The sequence below is a fragment of the Leptonychotes weddellii genome, chromosome 1, assembly GCF_054177405.1.
Source record: "Leptonychotes weddellii isolate Sample4059 chromosome 1, ASM5417740v2, whole genome shotgun sequence".
NCBI lineage: Eukaryota > Metazoa > Chordata > Mammalia > Carnivora > Phocidae > Leptonychotes > Leptonychotes weddellii.
The window spans coordinates 84,596,644-84,615,982 of record NC_138369.1 but is presented as its reverse complement, the minus strand read 5'-3'; the positions used below and the strand labels follow the sequence as shown (position 1 = coordinate 84,615,982).

Genomic DNA, 19,339 nt, shown 5'->3' with positions numbered 1-19,339 from the left:
GGGCACATTCTGCATGGAGCACTGGGTGTTATGCACAAACAATGAATCATGGAACACTTCATCTAAAACTAATGATGTAATGTATGGGGATTAACATAAGAATAAAAAAAAAAAGGTAAGGGACATGATATATGTAATATACCCTCAAAAAGTTCAAAAAAATAATTATGTGTATGTAAATACACAGAGTATAAATGTTGAAGCAGATGGAGTAAAATGTTAACATCTAGGTGAATGTTTTACAAGTGATCTTTGACCTGTTTTTGTGTTTGCAGCTTTTTGGTAATTTAAAATTATTTGCTAACAGCTATTAAAGCAATGTACAATGACTCAAATTTATAATATAATCACATTCATTTATAATTTCTAAGAGAATCTCCAGTATCCAACTTTACTGTCTTACTGTATTTCAGAAATAAACACTGTTCAAATAAGTAGAAAAGTAAATAAAATGTGAAAGAGACTAAAACATACTGTGATTTTCTTTTTCCCTCCAAGGTTCAAGATTCAGGGGATGTGATTACAGAAGGTAGGATTCGTGTGGTTTTCAGCATTCCATGTGAACCCAATCTTGATGCTTTAATACAGAACCAGCATGTGAGTACCATAGTCCATATTGCTTAATTTAGAACTGATAAACTTTAAAAGTGTTAGAAGCATATTTTTATCACCTCCTCTGAATATATTATAAATATTTTTATTTAATACTGATTAAATTATCTCACAGTTGCATCTAGTATTTAAAAATGAGTGTGGGGAATCCGTGCTCAAACTTCATGCAAATGTTCAGGGGAGGGGCGCCTGGGTGGCTCAGGTCATGATCCCAGAGTCCTGGGATCGAGCCCTGAGCCCCGTATCTGGCTCCCTGCTCAGCGGGAAGCCTGCTTCTCCCTCTCCCTCTGCCACTACCCCTGCTTGTGCGCTCTCTCTCTCTCTCAAATAAATAAAAATAAAAATCTAAAAAAAAATGTTCAGGGGAGAAAAATCACTGAAATCCCATTATTAATCTATAATAGTTTTTATGGGTTATCATGTTCAAGCTTAAGAAGGGGCACATTTTTTAGCCCACCCTCTGGGAATAGATTTAGATTTTTTTTAAATAAATTTTTCATAATCAATGCCTACATTTTTAGTTACAAGTAATGGCCTTTCTGCAATGGAAGCTAAAGATGAACAATCACTAGAAAAAATTGGGAAACTGCCTTTAAATTCACAGCATCCTTTTTTAGGACCTTTTTCTCCAAAGACGTTCACTGACCTCCTTTTATTTTTCCCTATTACAATAGGAGGAGGATTCTGATATCTGTTGTATATTCTTATTGATTAACTAGATAATTAATTTGAAATTAATTCACAATCAGCCAGCTATTGATACTTACACTTTTATTCTCTCTAATTGTAAATTCTAAAGCTTTATATCCTGTAAAATGAACTCAAGGCATTGAACATCAGCATATACTTGAGGAAACTTTATGGAAGGCAGACAAGTCCCTAAATTCTTACCATCAGGTGTCTTTTGGAGAAAGAATTCAGAAAGCACAGTCAGGAAACCAGAAGAGTGTCCCATTTGATTAAGATGCTGGAGCTCTCTGTTCTGGGAGTTAGTGGAGGTAGAGCAACTTATTTATGTTCCTTCATCCCTAGCTTTTTCTAGATCTGAATGAGCCTGCCCATCTCCAACGTACAGTGTTGCTAGGCATGCCTTCTCCACTATGCTCTCTTTCTCTTTACATACTTTCTTTAACTTTTACTCAAGCCTTCTTTCTCTACTCCAGTGTTCTCTGCTTTTTATTTACATTTTCTAGAATATTTGTGATGGTCTTCATCAATTTTAATTATGCCATAACCAAATACTTCTCAAAAGGAATACCATTGGTATTTTGGATAGGACAACAATGTATAAAATAGGACTGTCCTATATATGGCAGCATAGTTGGCATCTTTGTCCCCTGAACACGAAGAGGTAGTAGCCCATGCCAATAACTGAATGATGTGCCCCTATACATTTCCAGATGCTTAGTAGAAAAATAGGTGATACTACCTGTGATAGAGAACTACTACCTTATTTCTTCCTATCTATTCTGGAAAGCATATTTGATTTGTCTGTATTATTTCTAAACCTAATAATACTCTTGATGGAAAAACTATATTGCATTCTTTACTAGGATATTAACATATTTTAATAATGAATTTATATATTCCATGCAGCTAAAAAAATTTACTTATTTGGGGGTTATTGTAGACATATAAAATATGCATATAATTCATATAAATATGTATTATATTTATACACATTCATATGAATATAGTATATGAAATCCATATAAAATAAGTGTGTGTCATTATTATGTACATTATGTTAGGGTTATATGGTAACTTACCCTTTTTGGTACTGGATTTATAATTTGCTTCCTGGTTAAAAATTATATGATATGATATATTTTTTTTAATCTTCATAGTTTCTTCCCTTAAGTACACAAATTAAGGTTATATTTCTTTGACTGTATTAACTATAAGCCTATACATACTTCTTACTTTCATATGATAGTAAATATAAGGGAAAATATTACTTATATTCATATATGAAGAACATTTTTAATTTTGCTCAGTAGCAACTGTTTTGATGACATACTCATGTTTTAGTTCAATGTAATAATCATCAAGGCCTCATTATGTCCCAGTACTTTACTAATCCTTACTTGGAATATGAAAATCAATGTTTAAAAATAGTTCTTGCCTGCAGAGTTTGCCATTTAGACTTACAGTAGACTTTATTTCTTGAGACAGTTTCACAAATTGTATATTTCCTCCCCCTTTCATCCATCCTTGGGAATTCTGTCCTTTAAGGAGAGAGAGGAGCAGAAAAATTCTGCCTACAGATCCTTTCAAAAAAAAAAAAAGGGAAATGGATCACTTACTTTTGAGAATCCTTATATTGCCACATTCCAATGGTTAGTGATGTCTTGATTATCTCCAGATTTTAAAGGTAAAGAAATAACATTTGATGCTTTGTGTTTCCATAATTGACCTTTTTGTTTTTATATTTAAAGAAATATTCTATAAAGTACAACCCAGGATATGTGTTGGCCAGTCGTCTTGGAGTGAGTGGATACCTTGTTTCAAGGTTTACAGGAAGTATTTTTATTGGAAGAGGATCTAGGAGAAAGTAAGTTTATGTTAGAGAAATGTATTTAAAGTGGCAGAAAAAATTAAATGATAAAGATAAACTGGTTAATATTTTAGTATTTTCTTTTATTAATTGCTCTGAATTTTCTTTAAAAATTATGCATAAATTCCTCTGATGGTGATCTTTCATCTAAATGGGACATGTTTTAGGTGTTTGGAAAAGACAGTTCCTATTTTTAGCAGCTAACAAATTGAACCTTGAAAAAAGGTATCAGAAGGTGTGTGTGAATCTCAATAATATATTTCCTGCATTTTCTTATTTCATTCTCTTCTCTAGATACATAACCTATTTATATGATTTGTTAACTTGGGTTTCAAAGCCTTACTGCTACTTTGGAAATAACCATGAAAACTATAGAACAATCAAAACTAAATTTTTCTAAGAATTTTTTGAAAGCAAAACTTTTTGTATTCTTTGAACAAAATTTTAAAACGTGTGTGTGTGTGTGTGTGTGTGTGTGTGTGTGATTTAAATTCAGCCCTCATGGAGACCATAAAGCAAATGTGGGTTTGAATCTCAAATTCAACAAAAAAAATGAGGAGGTACCTGGATATACCAAGAAAGTTGGAAGTGAGTGGATGTATTCATCTGCAGCAGAACAGCTTCTTGCAGAGTACTTAGAGAGGTAAGTGCCTAACAAGATTCTACTAAGCATCCCAAAAATGTGGAATGTAATAACTATTTTGCTTTTGCTGATACCAATTTTAGACAAAAAAATGTTTCCTTTGGTAAATAATGTGACATATTACATATAAACTTAATTTTATATCATGGAGCATCATAGCTATTAGCTAAAAGAAAATAGAAAAATACTGTATATTATTTATTTTATTTTTTATTTTATTATGTTAATCACCATACATTACATCATTAATTTTTGATGTAGTGTTCCATGATTCATTGTTTGCGTATAACACCCAGTGCTCTATTCAGTAACGTGCCCTCTTTAATACCCATCACCAGGCTAACCCATCCCCTCTAGAACCCTCATTTTTTTTTTTAGAGTCCATAGTCTCTCATGGTTCATCTCCCCCTGCGATTTCCCCCCATTCATTTTTCCCTTCCTGCTATCTTCTTTTTTTTTAAACATATAATGTATTATTTGTTTCAGAAATGAAAAAAAGATGAGAATTGGCCTCCTTTTATCTTTTTTTAATTTTTAATTTTTATTTATTTATTTATTTATTTATTTAAGTAATCTCTATACTCAGTATGGGGCTTGAACCTACAACCCTGAGATCAAGAGTTGCACTCTCCACCAACTAAGCCAGCCAGGTGCCCCTTGGCCTCCTTTTAATGAAAATTTTCCTTAACTTGCTATCATAAATTATTCACTACTTTGCATGTCTAAGTAGTAAGAGGATTGGTATGGATAAACAAAACAACTCTTCACACAGTGGATTTTCTGAATCTTAAAACTCCAACCAGATAATAGGTTACTGTCCTAAAATTACTGAATTTTATGCTGAAATGGTCTAAGAAATCAATAAATCTCAGCTCCTCATTATAAAAATGAGAAAACTGTGTACTGAGATTAACTGAGTTACTCAGTGACAAAGATTTATAGGGAAAACGTTTACTTCTCATTCACAATTGAATATTCATTCCTTTGTTCTACTGGTTTCTAACCTTGTATTTGAGGATCCTCTTAGTTTACTAGGGCTGCCATAATGAAGTAGCACAAACTGGATGGCTTAAAACAACAGAAATTTATTGTCTCACAATTCTGGAGACCAGAAGTCCAAAACCAAGGTGTTTGGTAGGGCTGTGCTTCCTTTGAAGATGATAGGAAAGGAACCATTCCATGCCTCTTTGCTAGCTTCTTGTGGCCTCACACATTTGTTCTTAACTCAGTCCTCCACCTTCCCGTGTTCTCCCTGTACATCTTCACATGATCTTTTCTCTGTTAATGCCTATCTCTGTGTCCAAATTTCCTCTTTTCATAAAGACACTTCATAAAGATAGAAAAATCTTGTTAGATTAGGGCCCACCCTAAAGGCCTCATTTTTATTTTATAACCTCAATAAAAACCTTATTTTCAAATAAAGTCACATTCTGAAAGTAGTAGGAGTGGGACTTCAATCTGTCTTTTTTGGGAAGGAACGTAATTCAATCCTATATTACCATCTGAAAATTTATTTCTTTTGTTCACTTCCATATTTCTTTCAAATGTTGTATTTATCCTACTTTTTCATTATTTTTCAACTTGACATATGCATTGATTTCATACCATGAAAGATGAAGCTTTAGCTCTCTTCTGCTACCTACCCTTTCTCTTTCCTCACCTTCCTGCACATTACACACACGTGTGTGTGTATTTCCCCTTTCATTATAGTTGTATTAAATCTGTATTTAAGGTTTACTTGATTGAGATAATGTAAATGGTCACAGGTGGACCCTGTAGAGTATTATGGTTGCATTTCCTTTCTGTACACATTTTTGTTTTCCCCCTCTTGTTTAATCATTTGCTTATTGTCTATATTCATATAACTAATTCAGCCCTAAACTCTTGGTCATAGCTGAAAGACTTAATATAGTCAAACACATCAGGAGATCTCTCAATTCCATTTTTTTTCTTATAGACTTCCTCCTTGAAACCTTCTGTCTTCCTGCTTCAGTGTAAACTAATTGTTTTCTAGGGCTATTACACAGCTCTCATTCTAGAGCTTCTCTCTACTGTCTAGGAATTCCCTTCACCATTCTGCTTTGTAGGATTCCTTTATTTCCTGGCTTTCATACCTTTTTCTGTTTTATGTCTCCAGTTTGATGGAGCACTTAATCTGGTAGCTTCCTGAGAGAGCTTGTGTGTCTGGAAATGTCTTTATTCTTCCCTGACCAGGGTTGATTGATAGCTGGCCTGGGTGTAGAATCCTAAATTGGAGATTATTTTCCCTCAGAATTTGAAAAGTACTGCTCTATTCTTTTTTTGTTTCCTTTGCTGGTGAGAAGTCCTGTGCCATTGTGATTCGGAATCTTTGTGTGTGATCCATTTTCATTTTCTGAAATCTTTTCAGAATCTTCCCTTTACCAGTGCTGTTTTAATAATGTGATGACGTGTACCTTAGTATGGGTCTTCTTTCTTTCCTTTGGCTATTCAGTCCTTTCACACTTAAAACTGATGACCTTCCATTCTGAGAAAACTTCTTGTATTATTTCTTTGATAATTTCCTCCTCTCCTTTTTTTCTGTTCTGTCTTTCTGAGACTTCTGTTAGATGATAGACCTGGATTAATCCTCTTTACTTTCTTATCTCTTCTCACCCATTTTCTATATTGTTACACTTCTGTTCTACTCTGTGGGAGAGTTCTTCAACTTATATCATTTTTATTTTTATTTGATTTAATCATTTTTAATTTCTAAAAGTGTGTCCTTTTTCTCTGACATTCCTTTTTTATAGTGTCTCTTTCTCTGAAGATCGTTTTTCTTCTCTATATTTTCTGTTTTCTCCACATTGCTCTTTTTTTTCTGTTTGATTTCATTGCACCTTTCACATTAAAGTTTTGTTTTGTTTTGTTTTTTACTTGTCTGCTGGTTCTTTGGTGTCTAATCATATTTAAGAATGAGGCACTAAAAAGCTGATTGGAAATTTAGTGTGCTCTGGTGGGGCTTGTCAGGTGGGACTTTGCTATTTCTGCAAAGGACCTCCAGCTATCACTACCTGTATGTGTATATTTTCTCTCAGGCTGGCTAGTTTTCCTAGAGAGGTAGCCTCCAGCCTTTTCCTTGGAGGACAGATGTGAGGAACAAAACTGACTTCCAGTGTTTTGGATATTAACCAAGGTAAAGGGAACTTATTATGTAATGGATACTATGAAATGCCCTCCAAACCTCCCTTTAAAGGACTTATTTCTATGGCAGCTTAAATGCTGTTGTCTGACAGCCCTCAGCTGTGAGCTCTCTTCAGGAATTGCCTTGCAGAAGAGAACTGCCTCACCTAAAGTTATATCCCCTTCCCACAACAGCCACAGATCCAACACCTGATCTGCAAGGAGGTGTGAAAGACCCAGCCGACCTGATTGCCCCAGTTCAGGATAAATCTGAAGGGCCATCCTAGTTTGAGATCTCTGTAGGACTGACCAAGGAGTTCATTAACAGTGGATCACAGCCCAACTTCTCCCTCTGCCCAATTCTGCTTCCTTCCTTTTTTCCTTCCCTTCTACATGTTTTGATTCCACAAGAGCTCGCTGATAAACTTTCTTCTTGCTTACTTTCATCTCAAGAGTGTGCTTCCTAAAGAAGTTACACTTCCTAGCCTGCTTCCTAGCAACATGTTATTTAGTAGTTACACTTTCATTAATTCCCTATCATCTCTTCATGCCCTACCCACCTGTCTCCCTGTGCCTTGTATACCTAAAGCTAGAGCATCCCCTGTTCAACCTCTCCAAAAGATAAACTACAGACAGATCTTATGCTGGGGTGAAGGTGAGTAAGCACATGATCATCCAACTGCTTATTATACAAAATTTTCAACTAAAGCCTAGTAAACTTCACCCTGCCCATTCTACGGCATTAAAATGTACCTGGAGCCCGTAATTCCTGCGCTTTTGCAGACTTGCACAGTTTAAATTATCTTGTTTGTTATTGACTTCCCACCCTGGTTGCTTAGGGTGCAGCTTTTTCCTATCTTTCAAACCAGTTAATGCTTACCCATCCAGTTTCCAGTTTCTAAAATTTTGTTAACAACTCATATATGGTATCAGACTCACCACCTCTCTTTTCATGCCTTTCTGGGTCTATGCCCTGTTTTATACTTTACTCTATTTTTAGTAGGTTGGGAAGTAAGCAAAAAATTAAGCACATAATGTTCAATCTGCTATGTGTATTTAAAAGTCCTGCACTATTCAGGAAGCAGTGGAGTTTTGAGGAATATCAAAAGAAACTTCTAGTGTATTTTAATTTTCTTTATTGTGGGATGCTCCAGTTTAGTTGTGAAAATTAGAAAATGAACATGTAGGTATTATTTTTGTCCATTTATCACCTATCATTATGATCTGAGAACGATTAGAGTTAGTAATTGAATAAGTAATTAAAGTTTATTACAGTTTATGAATTGAATCATTTCTCCCTCAGCTACTGAAAGTTTTTTGAGGGCCTGTGAATACTTTCAAATCATTTAGTCTCTATCCCTTATTAATACTCTGTGTGTTACAATCAGTCCTCAATATGTTTTATATGTCCCCTTGGGATCCAGAATTATTTGATGGGGAAGTTTATGTGAAGTTAGCCATATATATTTTCTAAGCAGTATTTTTGTTTGTTTGGCTAGAGCTCCAGAACTATTTAGTTATATAGCCAAAAATAGCCAAGAGGATGTATTCTATGAAGATGACATTTGGCCTGGAGAAAATGAGAACGGGTAAGCAAAATTTGTGGTATTTATTGGCTCATAGTTCAGCTTAGTGTTCCAGTGAAAGGTACAGTAGCTAGTTTATCAAGAATTTATTACTTTTGTGAGGAGGGTTTTATATATATATATATATAATTATATATATTTGCTTTAAGATCTTCATATAATTTATTTCACTTATATCAGTAAAGTACTTTTAAACTAATTTTGTGGGTTTTTTTAAGTTACTGAGAACTAATATGTCCATGTTCACATTAGATTTATAACTAGTCCCAATTAAAATGTTTAGTGATTAATTATTATTTATGTATTTTATGTCTTTTATAAGTCACAGCCGTCAGGAACTTTATATTAGGCCTTTTGTATAAAACCTCAAAGTTTTAATCATTGTGAAAAAATTATTGTTTTTAATGTAGTGCTGAGAAAGTTCAAGAAATTATTACTTGGCTAAAGGGACATCCTGTCAGTACTTTGTCTCGTTCTTCTTGTGATTTACAAATTCTGGATGCAGCTATTGTTGAGAAAATTGAGGAAGAAGTCGAAAAGTGCAAGGTACTAATTTTCGATAACCCAAGATGCTTGATGAGATTTGAAGTTAAATGGACTGTATATCATCCTACAAATAATTTTGTTTCAACCAAATAAACATGAACTCAGTGATTTTAATTTATGTCAGGTAATCCTTTAGTTTTAAAAAAAGTTCCAGCCATTTCCAGTGGCCATTAATAAGTTTATCTGAATAAAAAGAAATGCACTTTAATATATAAAAGCTATAACATTTAAATTTTATGTCCTAATGATGTTTCTAATTTTAGGAATTAATATTCTGTAATTCTAGCCAAAATACAAAGTTTGTGATTAAGGAAGAAGGTTAATCCCCTCTGCCTTCTTATTCTAAGTTCTTTAAAGACATAGTTCTTTTTATAGAACATAAACATTGTGTTTAGTTCACTTTTACAGAATCTCTTCTAAAGTGTACTTTCCCACCCACAAACACATTCAATATTTTTTAAATCCTGTTTAATCTTTCCTATTTTTTTATGTCTTGATTTTGAAAAACAATAATCTTCCGTATAGGCTTAACTGTTTTACTTATTTTGATCCTCTATCTTGATATAATGGAAAATGAATTGATTATATTCCCTTTTTTAACTTTTGATTTTATTTTCCACACATTTGCCTTTTTATTAAAATGATGTTGCATTGCATGGAGCACTGGGTGTTATGCACAAACAATGAATCATGGAACACTTCATCTAAAACTAATGATGTAATGTATGGGGATTAACATAAGAATAAAAAATAAATAAATAAATAAATAAATGAAAAATGATGTTGCATTGCTAACACAGCAGTCTAATAGCAAACTAAGTTAAGAAATGGGCTCTGAAGCCATTTTCCCCCATTTCTCTTTCAATACTTTTAACCTTAGGCAAGATACTTAAGATACTTACTTTTACTTTCCATGCCTCTATTTCCTCACTGGTAAAATGAGAATAAAACAGTACTACTTCATAGGGTCATCGAAAGGATTAACTAAGTTAAAGCATGTAAACTCCTTCTAATAATGCCTGTTTTTAATGCCTAACAATGCTTGGCTATTATTATTTGAATTCTCTTATCACATATTCAAGAGCTGTGAAGACAGTCTGGAAAATTACTACTGGATGACTCTTTTTCTCTTTAGGAAAAAATATACGGCTTAGAGCCAAGAGTTTGATTATTTTTTTTTTTTATTCTTTTTTTTTTTTTTTTGAGATTTTATTTATTTATTTGAGAGAGAGAATGAGAGACAGAGAGCATGAGAGGGAGGAGGGTCAGAGGGAGAAGCAGACTCCCCGCCGAGCAGGGAGCCCGATGCGGGACTCGATCCCGGGACTCCAGGATCATGACCTGAGCCGAAGGCAGTCGCCCAACCAACTGAGCCACCCAGGCGCCCAAGAGTTTGATTATTTGAAAGGTCACTGATACTCAGATAAGGATAGAAACCTGCATTTCATTTTTTTTTAACCGGCATTTCTTTTTGTCTTTCAACCTAGAGTAAAATCCATTTGTACAGCATTGTTTTTGAAATGAGTTTTCCACCTAATAAAAGTTTATTACTCTAAGCCCCCAAATTTTATTTTGATGCTTGAGAGTCTCCATTTCTAACAAGCTCCCAGATGATCACATTTTGAATAGCCAGACCCAGAACTTTTCATTTCGTAGCTGTGGGTTGGAGCCTATTGTGAAAATTCCTGAGTTTATTAATTTGCTTAATGAATCGGGTTTGATTGCCCTGTCTTCTAATCAGTGCTATAATGTAGTAATGCCTAGAGATGTATTAAAGCATATGGGTTGTTTGTTTTTTTTCATATACAGAACTCCAGGCATAAGTTTGGGGTCTGCTTTTTAAAATTACTTAAAATACTTATTTTTACTCCTTCTTGCTGTTATCAGGGGGCACAAATTGTACCCTATTAGTCCTAGTCTGCTGTGGGCTGAAAGCATAGACATCCTGTCAGTACTGCCTTCACTATTCATTTTATTTAAAACTGCGATCTCTCTCTCCACAGTGCTGATCCCCCTTCCCTGCTTTATTTTTCTCTATGCTTTTTACCTTCAAACATTTGTTGCTTGTATGTCTCCCTAAGTAAAGGAACAGGTTACTGTTTTATACTTAGCACCTAGATCAATACATGGCACATAAATGTAACTCAGTAAAGATTTGTTGAAAGAATAAATGAAATGCCTTTATAGTAAAAGATAATAGGGTCTGTTTAAAGTCTTGAGCATTTTATAATATATAAATACATGAACTCTGTAGTGTATGGTCTCTATAGCTTGGAGTTGTTTTATTCTCTTTTGTACTTATTTCCATAAGGTATGTTCTAAAGATAGGTGGCTGCAAAATAAGTAAACTGTTGCCGTTTGTCTTAGTTGGTAAGAATTCACTTAAAAATATTTAATGTGAAGGGGGGTAGTTATGGATTGCAATGGATATAAACTATTCTCATGGTTTTATTAGGTAGAACAGGTAATGTTATTTCTATTTTACAGTAGAAGGAGGCTGATGCTTAAGGTGAGTGTGAGTTCACAAAATTGACAAGGAGTAAAGATGGGACAGAACTCTTCTTCCAGCATTTGTTACATGATCAAAAAATTCAGACATCAAAGCCAATTTCATAAGAGATTCCAAAAGCTAGGGCTTTATTAAATCAGTGCCACCTTAATTTTTATAAGTAGCCATAAAACCCACAGTATTGTCATAGATCAGTACTTTATACTTTTTTTTCTTTTAATATAGATCTTCATTGACCATCATGTACAATTCTTTTTAGAGTAAAAAAGAGTAAAAAAGCATTTGAATAGGATAACATTTACATAAAGTTCTAAACAATTTAATCTTTTGTTAGCAGTAAGGTTACTTTGGGGAAGGTAGTAGTAACTGGGAAGGAATACAGGAGTTCTTATGTTGTGCTTAGTAATGTTCTCTTTCTTGAACTCAGCATGGTTATACATAGATAGGCTCATACTATAAAAATTCATCAGGCTGTATACATACAATTTCGCATTTTTCTATGGCTTATACTTCAACAAAAAATTTAACTTTAAAAAAATTTTAAGGGGCACCTGGGTGGCTCAGTTGCTTAAGCATCTGCCCTCGGCTCAGGTCATGATCTTGGGGTCTTGGGATCAAGCCCTGGGTCAGGCTCCCCGCTCAGCAGGGAGCCTTCTTCCTCCTTTCCCTCTGCCTCTCCCACTGCTTATGCGCTCTCTCTCTCAAATAAATAAATAAAACCTTTAAAATTTTTGTAAGGAAAATAGGTTTTATGTATTTATTTACTTATTTTTAAGTTTTTATTTGTTTATTTTTTGACACAGAGAGAGAGAGCGAGCACAAGCAGGGGGAGCCGTAGGCAGAGGGAGAGGGAGAAGCAGGCTTCCTGCTGAGCAGGGAGCCCGATACGGGACTCGATCCCAGAACCCTGGGACCATGACCTGAGCCAAAGGCAGATGCTTAACGACTGAGCCACCCAGGTGCCCCCCCAATTTTTTTTTTTTAAGATATTTATTTATTTGAGAGAGAGAATGAGAGAGAGAGAGCACATGAGAGGGGGGAGGGTCAGAGGGAGAAGCAGACTCCCTGCTGAGCAGGGAGCCCGATGTGGGACTCGATCCCGGGACTCCAGGATCATGACCTGAGCCGAAGGCAGTCGCTCAACCAACTGAGCCACCTAGGCGCCCCCCAAAAATTTTTTTAAGTAAGAATTTATAATTCCTCCCTGCTGCATCTGAAGAACTTCAAATATTCTTTAAATTGCTCATTTCATTTGGCTTTTAAAAATGAATAGTAATAAATGATGTCCAACTGAATAATAATAATTTTATATTTTTAATGTAAATCCAGATAACAATAATTTTATAATTTAATGTTTTTAAATATTTAAAAATTTTTCTTTCTTCAGCAAAGAAAGAATAATAAGAAGGTACGAGTGACAGTGAAGCCCCATTTGCTGTACAGAGTAAGTTTCTTATCCAAGTTGTTTTTATTTTGAAAGTATAGAAGGAACAAAATGTTTTTGTTACAGTAATAGAAAAATTATTTCAAATTAGAGTTAATAATAATTAAAGCTTTCTTCTCTTCAGCCTTTAGAACAGCAACATGGAGTCATTCCTGATCGAGATGCAGAATTTCATCTCTTTGACCGTGTGGTAAATGTGAGAGAGAACTTTTCAGTTCCAGTTGGCCTTCGGGGCACCATCATAGGAATTAAAGGGGGTAATATCTCAATACTTGGCGTGTCTTCAACTGCATCTAAAATTGTAAAGTGAAACACAAATTTCTGTGCCTTATATCTAAGCAGAAGGCAACAATGTACATATAGTTAACACTATTGTACACTTAAAAATAATTAAGATGGTAAATTTTATGTCACGTATTTTTTATTTAAAAAAAAAGAGAGAGAATGGAGGAAAAGGGAGGAAGCAACTAAGGATCTAAATGTGCGCAAAGGGATGCCTGGTTGAGCAGCTTTGCAGTGTAGATACCAAAAAAAGTCAGCCTAGCATGAAGCAGCAAATCCGGTGCCAAGGGGTCAAGGTATTGGCAGCACTGTCCTTTCATCTCTCAAGCACTCAACCTTGGTCTGATTGTCTGGACTAGGAATGTAAGGGCCACATGCGTATAATGAAACAACCCTCCTGCTGCTATCTGCTCAACCCCCTGATTCAGCCGTTCAAATACTGGGCTTATTAGATGGTATTATAGTTAAGTTGTCTTGATATAAGGCCCTAGGACTCTGATAACATAGAAGTTTCCTTTCTTCTGACAGTTCCTATCAGTAATAGTGACTGCTTGGGATTTGTCTTGAGAAGGATTTTAAAGCTGTATCTGTGCTGAGTGGGAAAGAGCTCTGTCGTTGATTAACCATGTCTGCCATGGATAAAAAGGGGAATATTTCATTACTGCCCTTAGCTGAGACCTCATCTCCATAGTCAGTTTCGCTAAAGGGAGTAAACAGTCCTCTTACCTTTTATAACCTTAATAATCTTTTGAGGAATACCCCTCCCTCAGATAGGGAATAAGAACCTAAAAGGTGAGCTTTAAGCCTTCAGAGGAGAAACTCCTGCCTCTCATTGAGCCTTACTTTCTTGAGTTTAGATTTCAGGTAAAAGTAGGTTGAAAGATACAGGTGGATGTTGGGGAATGGGTGAGCTCTGCAGGCCTGGTTTCAGCTGAGCAATGAAGGACTGGGGATGGGGGACAGACATCCCTCCACTCCTACCCCCGGCTAGGATATTATCAAATACTGTATTCGGGTTCTCTAGAGAAACAGAAACCAATAAAGTGGAAAAGGGGTGGTGGAAAGGTGGAGAGAAATCGAGGATGGGGGGAGGGGGAGGGGTGAAGGAGAAAGGGAGGGAGAGGAGGGGAGAGGGAAGGGGGTAGGGTTGGTCAATTCTGAAGTACTGTGATAGACTCTATTATTAATTTGGGCTTAGAATTCAAATATAGCTAATTATTTCACTTTACCTTGGCATTTCGGGTAAATTTAATCTTGCCAGATATATCTCATCAGCCTCTCTGCCAAATTTGTTCTTCTCTGTTCCTATCTAAGTTTATTGCACTTTCTCATGTATCTCATATCTCAGTTATGGCATCCATAATCTACCAAGTCATCTCAGCCAGAACCTTGGAGTCATCTTTGGCATCTCTGTCCTTTTTATCTACACAGGCCACAAATTCCTGCCAGTTCTATCTAATAATATTTCTGTTCTCTCCATCCTGTTCCCTTTATTAAATAAACTGCCATGCTTTCAAATCGTCATTGTCTTTTATCTGTCTTACTGCAATACCTTCTGAACTGCAAACTCCAAAGTTACCTCTTTTATTAACTTTTATTAATAATTTCCAACATAGACAAAAGCACAGAGAAAAATATAATTAATCCCCTCATAGCATCTAATTTAAAATATTATTTTACTTTAAATTAATACCAGTAAGGTAATCTGCAAGTTTATCTACTTTTCATTTACTATAATCCCCTATACCATTCTCTGATAGTTGTAATGCCTCTTACAAGCCAAAAACTTAAATGCTAATTTTTCATCATATAATTTTTAAATCTCTCTTATTTAACAGCCAATAGAGAAGCTGATATACTATTTGAAGTATTATTTGATGAAGAATTTCCTGGAGGCTTAACAATAAGGTTTGTATTTCCTGGTGATAATTACGCTTTGTAAATATATCCACGTGGCAGTGACTTTACATTACTTATTTGTCCAAAATTTGAATTCCTGTTATATGCAAGACATCATACATGCTAGTAGGGATGTAACAATGAGTAAGATAGGCATGTTTTCTAGTCTCACAAAGCTTTCATTTTAGTGGGGGAGATAATTGTGTAACTGATTATAGTATTACTTATTTAATTAAAATGTGAGAAGTGCTGGAAAGGAGAGGTTCTGGTTTCTGTAAGAGTATGACTTCTAGAAAGGCTTCTTTGACAAGTGATATTTAAGATGGGACTTGAAGACTGAGTAATAGTTAACTGGAGGAAGAGGGAAGAAGAATGACAGGTGGTCAAGAAGAGACAACAAAGGATTTATTCATTAAAAAAAAAAACAAAGAATGCAAGTGTGTCTGAACTTCAGCAACTATGTAAGATTAGAGTAAGAGAGAAAAGCAAGGAACACACTGTGCAGGAGCTTGTAAGCCAACTTTGAGGACATGCTAATGATTTTGGTATCTTGGTCGTTATCCTTAAAGCAATGTGAAGTCATCAAAATCAGAGATGTGACATGATCACAGATTTATATTTTAGTGGAATTGTGGGTGTACAGCCACACTGGGGTGGTTTGAGGAAGCAGGAAATTGAGCTGACCCTTGAGAAGTTTGACCATGAAGGAGAGAAAAAATAACTGGAGGTTAACAGGTTTAAAGCCAGAGGTTTGGATTTTTTGTTTTTAACTTATATGAGTGAGATTTACTTATTTTGGGGCAGCACTGATAAAAAAGTTAAAGTTACAGGAAAAAAAGATTATGATAGAACGAAAGATGCATGGAATGGGTTCTGTCACTTAACCTTTGTGCTACTTTGGGTAGGTCGTTAAAAGCATTCTGACCCTCAGTTTCCTCGTTTGTAATGAAGATACATACTTCACTAGGTTATTGTGAGGATTAAATAAAGTCCGGTTTCAGAAATATATCATCTTATAAGTGGAGATCTTTCTATGATTTCAGCTTCCTCTATTAAATTTAAAAGTAATGTTTACTAATTCAGATTATGGACTGACTGTCCACCCAAAAATAATTTGGTTCTTCTGCTCCCTAGTATTATTTCCCTCTGAAATAACTTTATTTTTAGGTGCTCACCTGGTAGAGGTTATCGACTGCCAACAAGTGCCTTGGTGAATCTTACTCATGGGAGTCGCTCTGAAACCGGAAATCAGAAGTTGACAGCCATTGTGAAACCACAACCAGCTGTGAATCACTATAGCTCAAATTCATCAATTTCATCTGGGCATTTGGGAGGCTTGAACCATTCCCCTCAATCACTTTTTGTTCCTACTCAAGTAAGGCTCTTAGTCTTTCATTTCTTTCTGACCTCTTATAAATCTCAGGCAGACTTTGTAAGTAAAACCTAATTTGACTTAGTTTTTTAAAAAATTTTGGTTCAAGTCAATTTCAGATTTGTTTTAAGTGAATAGGCTAATAAGGAATGCAACTGGGGCATCTGGGTGGCTCAGTCGGTTAAGCATCTGCCTTTGGCTCAGGTCATGATCCCAGGGTCCTGGGATGGAGCCCCACGTCAGGATCCCTGCTCAGTGGGGAGTCTGCTTCTCCCCTTCTCCCTCACCGCCCCGCTCATGCTCTCTCTCAAATAAATAGAATTAAAAAAAAACAACGCTACTGATAACATCCTACATTTGTTATAAAATTATAGTTAAAGAAGAAATACATTTTTAAATATGAGCTTGAGAATGTCTGTTTTCTTTTCATATATTTACTTTTCAAGCTACATTTGTATAACTCTAATGTTGTATTCAATCTGCTATGAAATGACATGAATTTGAGAGGTTAACAGAGAGAGAATTATATTTATCAAAAGCCATTTTCAGGTTCCTACCCATGCAACTCATGGGTGATTTCCTCTATTTTATCTTTCTGGGGAAAAAAATTGAATTGTTTTGTGTGAGACATTTAACCTTGTTTAACTCCATGTCCCCAAATCTTAACCACATTTTAATCCAAGTAATAACGTGTTCCCTATAGACTAATTAGAAAGCCTAGATAAGGAGGTAATGGCAAAGGAAGCAGAAGCAAAAATCAAATTTCATAGGTAATCACTATTAATCTGCCCAAAATCAACTCCTCATAAGTAATAGCTGGTTTTTTAATCTGTTGGATTACTTTTGTGTAAGATGAAGATTTTAAAAATAAAATTGTTAAATGTTAGCTTAAATGAGATATCAGTACATTGGGAGATTTAAAAAAATCTGTTGGTAGGGATATTGATTTAGTATAATCTTCCATAACATTTGTCATGCTTTAAGACCATTTTCAGTCCAATAGAATATTTCTATGATGACTGTACTGAGCACCAGAAAAAAAGAACTGAGATTTCAGATAATGGAAGTTAATATTCTATCTACTGCTAAATAACTTTAATGAATTTTTTTATTTTTAATATAAATCTTTATTTTTTTCATGTTTCAGTTCCTTAAGAAATTTTTTGTGCTTTGCCAGGTACCTACTAAAGATGATGATGAATTTTGCAACATTTGGCAGTCCTTACAGGGATCTGGAAAGGTTCAACACTTTCAGCCAACTCTACAAGAGAAAGTTAGTATACCTTGTTTGATAGACATTTAAATTAAAAAAACAAATTTACATTTTTCTTGTGAGTATGCAATGATTATTTTTTTCCTAAAATCTCATAAAATAGAATAACAGTTTTAATCATGAATTTTCATAAGTCTCTTCAGCTGTATATAAAAGTTTTTGGACTCATGAGAAGGAATATAGATAATTTTTCTTTTAAATCAGTTTGGATTTTATTTTAGCTGTTTGCAAAATCCTAATAACTATATTTTAAATTCAACAAAGGCCTTAATGCACTTATTATTAACTAATTAATTTCCACTTGAATGTGGAGCTTTATGCTGGCACTTGGTTGTCTTAAATATGAATGAGCAAATTCACATTCCTTAATAGAGATTAAGAAGGGAAAAGAAATTCTGCTAAAAAGGTAGACTCAGACCAAAAAAAGGAAAAAGGTAAAGAATAAATTCCTACAACATTTTTTGCTGGTAACTGACCTATCTTCTCAGCTTTGGTCAAGAAAGAAAGAATATTCTCTCAAGTTTATAAACCAACAGCCTGCACCATGAAAGCCTCATTTATTCTAATGTCCTCCAGTGATGGTGGCATTTTCAGAGTAGAGAGAAGAAAATAGCAAAGGAAATGATGGTGAAATAAACAGAAAAAGTGAGAGTGACAAAATACATAGTTCTCTTCTGCTAATATGCTTAGTTTTTCTTAGATCATCCATAAATCCTTTCTATCTAAATGCAGTCTATATCCAGAGTTTCAAACCCTCTTTTCCTCTCTAATTTATTTGATACCACTAACCATTCATTTTTTAGGAATGCTTCGTTATCATTCATTCATTTCATTAATTCATTCAGCATGTATTTATTGAGGGCCTATCATGTTCATTGTTCTATGTGATGAGAATATAGCTATAAACAAAAAAAAAGTCTGACCCTCAAACAAATTATATTCTGGGGAGGAGAGGACAAGTAGATTACATGGTATATTAGATGGTAATACAGAAGTTTGAGAAAAATTTCAGAGGAGGATAGAGAATGTTGGCGGGGTGGTGGGGAGGCAAGGTTTTGCAGTTTTAAAGAGAATGATCAGGTAACATTTGAGTAAAGATTTGAATGAAATGAGGAGTAGAGTATGTAGATACCTGAGGTGAGGGTATTCCAGAGAAGTTCAGAGACCCTGTTGGGAAGACAATTCCAGGTGTACTCAAGGAAGAGAAAAAAGACCATTATGGCTTTTAATCAATAGGCTGAGTTGTAGGAACTGTAATTAGATACCATGCAGGACCTTCTGGGTCATTATAAGGACATTGTTTTTGTTTTTTTTTTTTAAAGATTTTATTTATTTATTTGAGACAGAGAGAATGAGAGACAGAGAGCATGAGAGGGAGGAGGGTCAGAGGGAGAAGCAGACTCCCTGCCGAGCAGGGAGCCCGATGCGGGACTCGATCCCGGGACTCCAGGATCATGACCTGAGCCGAAGGCAGT

At 35.0% G+C, this 19,339-nt stretch overlaps 1 protein-coding gene across 1 annotated transcript in view; it reads left to right on the top strand.

Moving 5' to 3' along the window:
• XRN1 (5'-3' exoribonuclease 1) overlaps positions 1-19,339 on the top strand; it is a 104,290-nt gene that overhangs the window by 59,305 nt on the left and 25,646 nt on the right. Inside the window, exons 23-32 of the mRNA XM_081804908.1 lie at positions 499-597; positions 3,051-3,166; positions 3,666-3,812; positions 8,453-8,542; positions 8,950-9,085; positions 12,982-13,038; positions 13,163-13,295; positions 15,159-15,228; positions 16,387-16,594; positions 17,769-17,892. Coding sequence (XP_081661034.1) covers positions 499-597; positions 3,051-3,166; positions 3,666-3,812; positions 8,453-8,542; positions 8,950-9,085; positions 12,982-13,038; positions 13,163-13,295; positions 15,159-15,228; positions 16,387-16,594; positions 17,769-17,892 — 1,180 coding nt within the window. The remainder of the gene's footprint in view (positions 1-498; positions 598-3,050; positions 3,167-3,665; positions 3,813-8,452; positions 8,543-8,949; positions 9,086-12,981; positions 13,039-13,162; positions 13,296-15,158; positions 15,229-16,386; positions 16,595-17,768; positions 17,893-19,339) is intronic.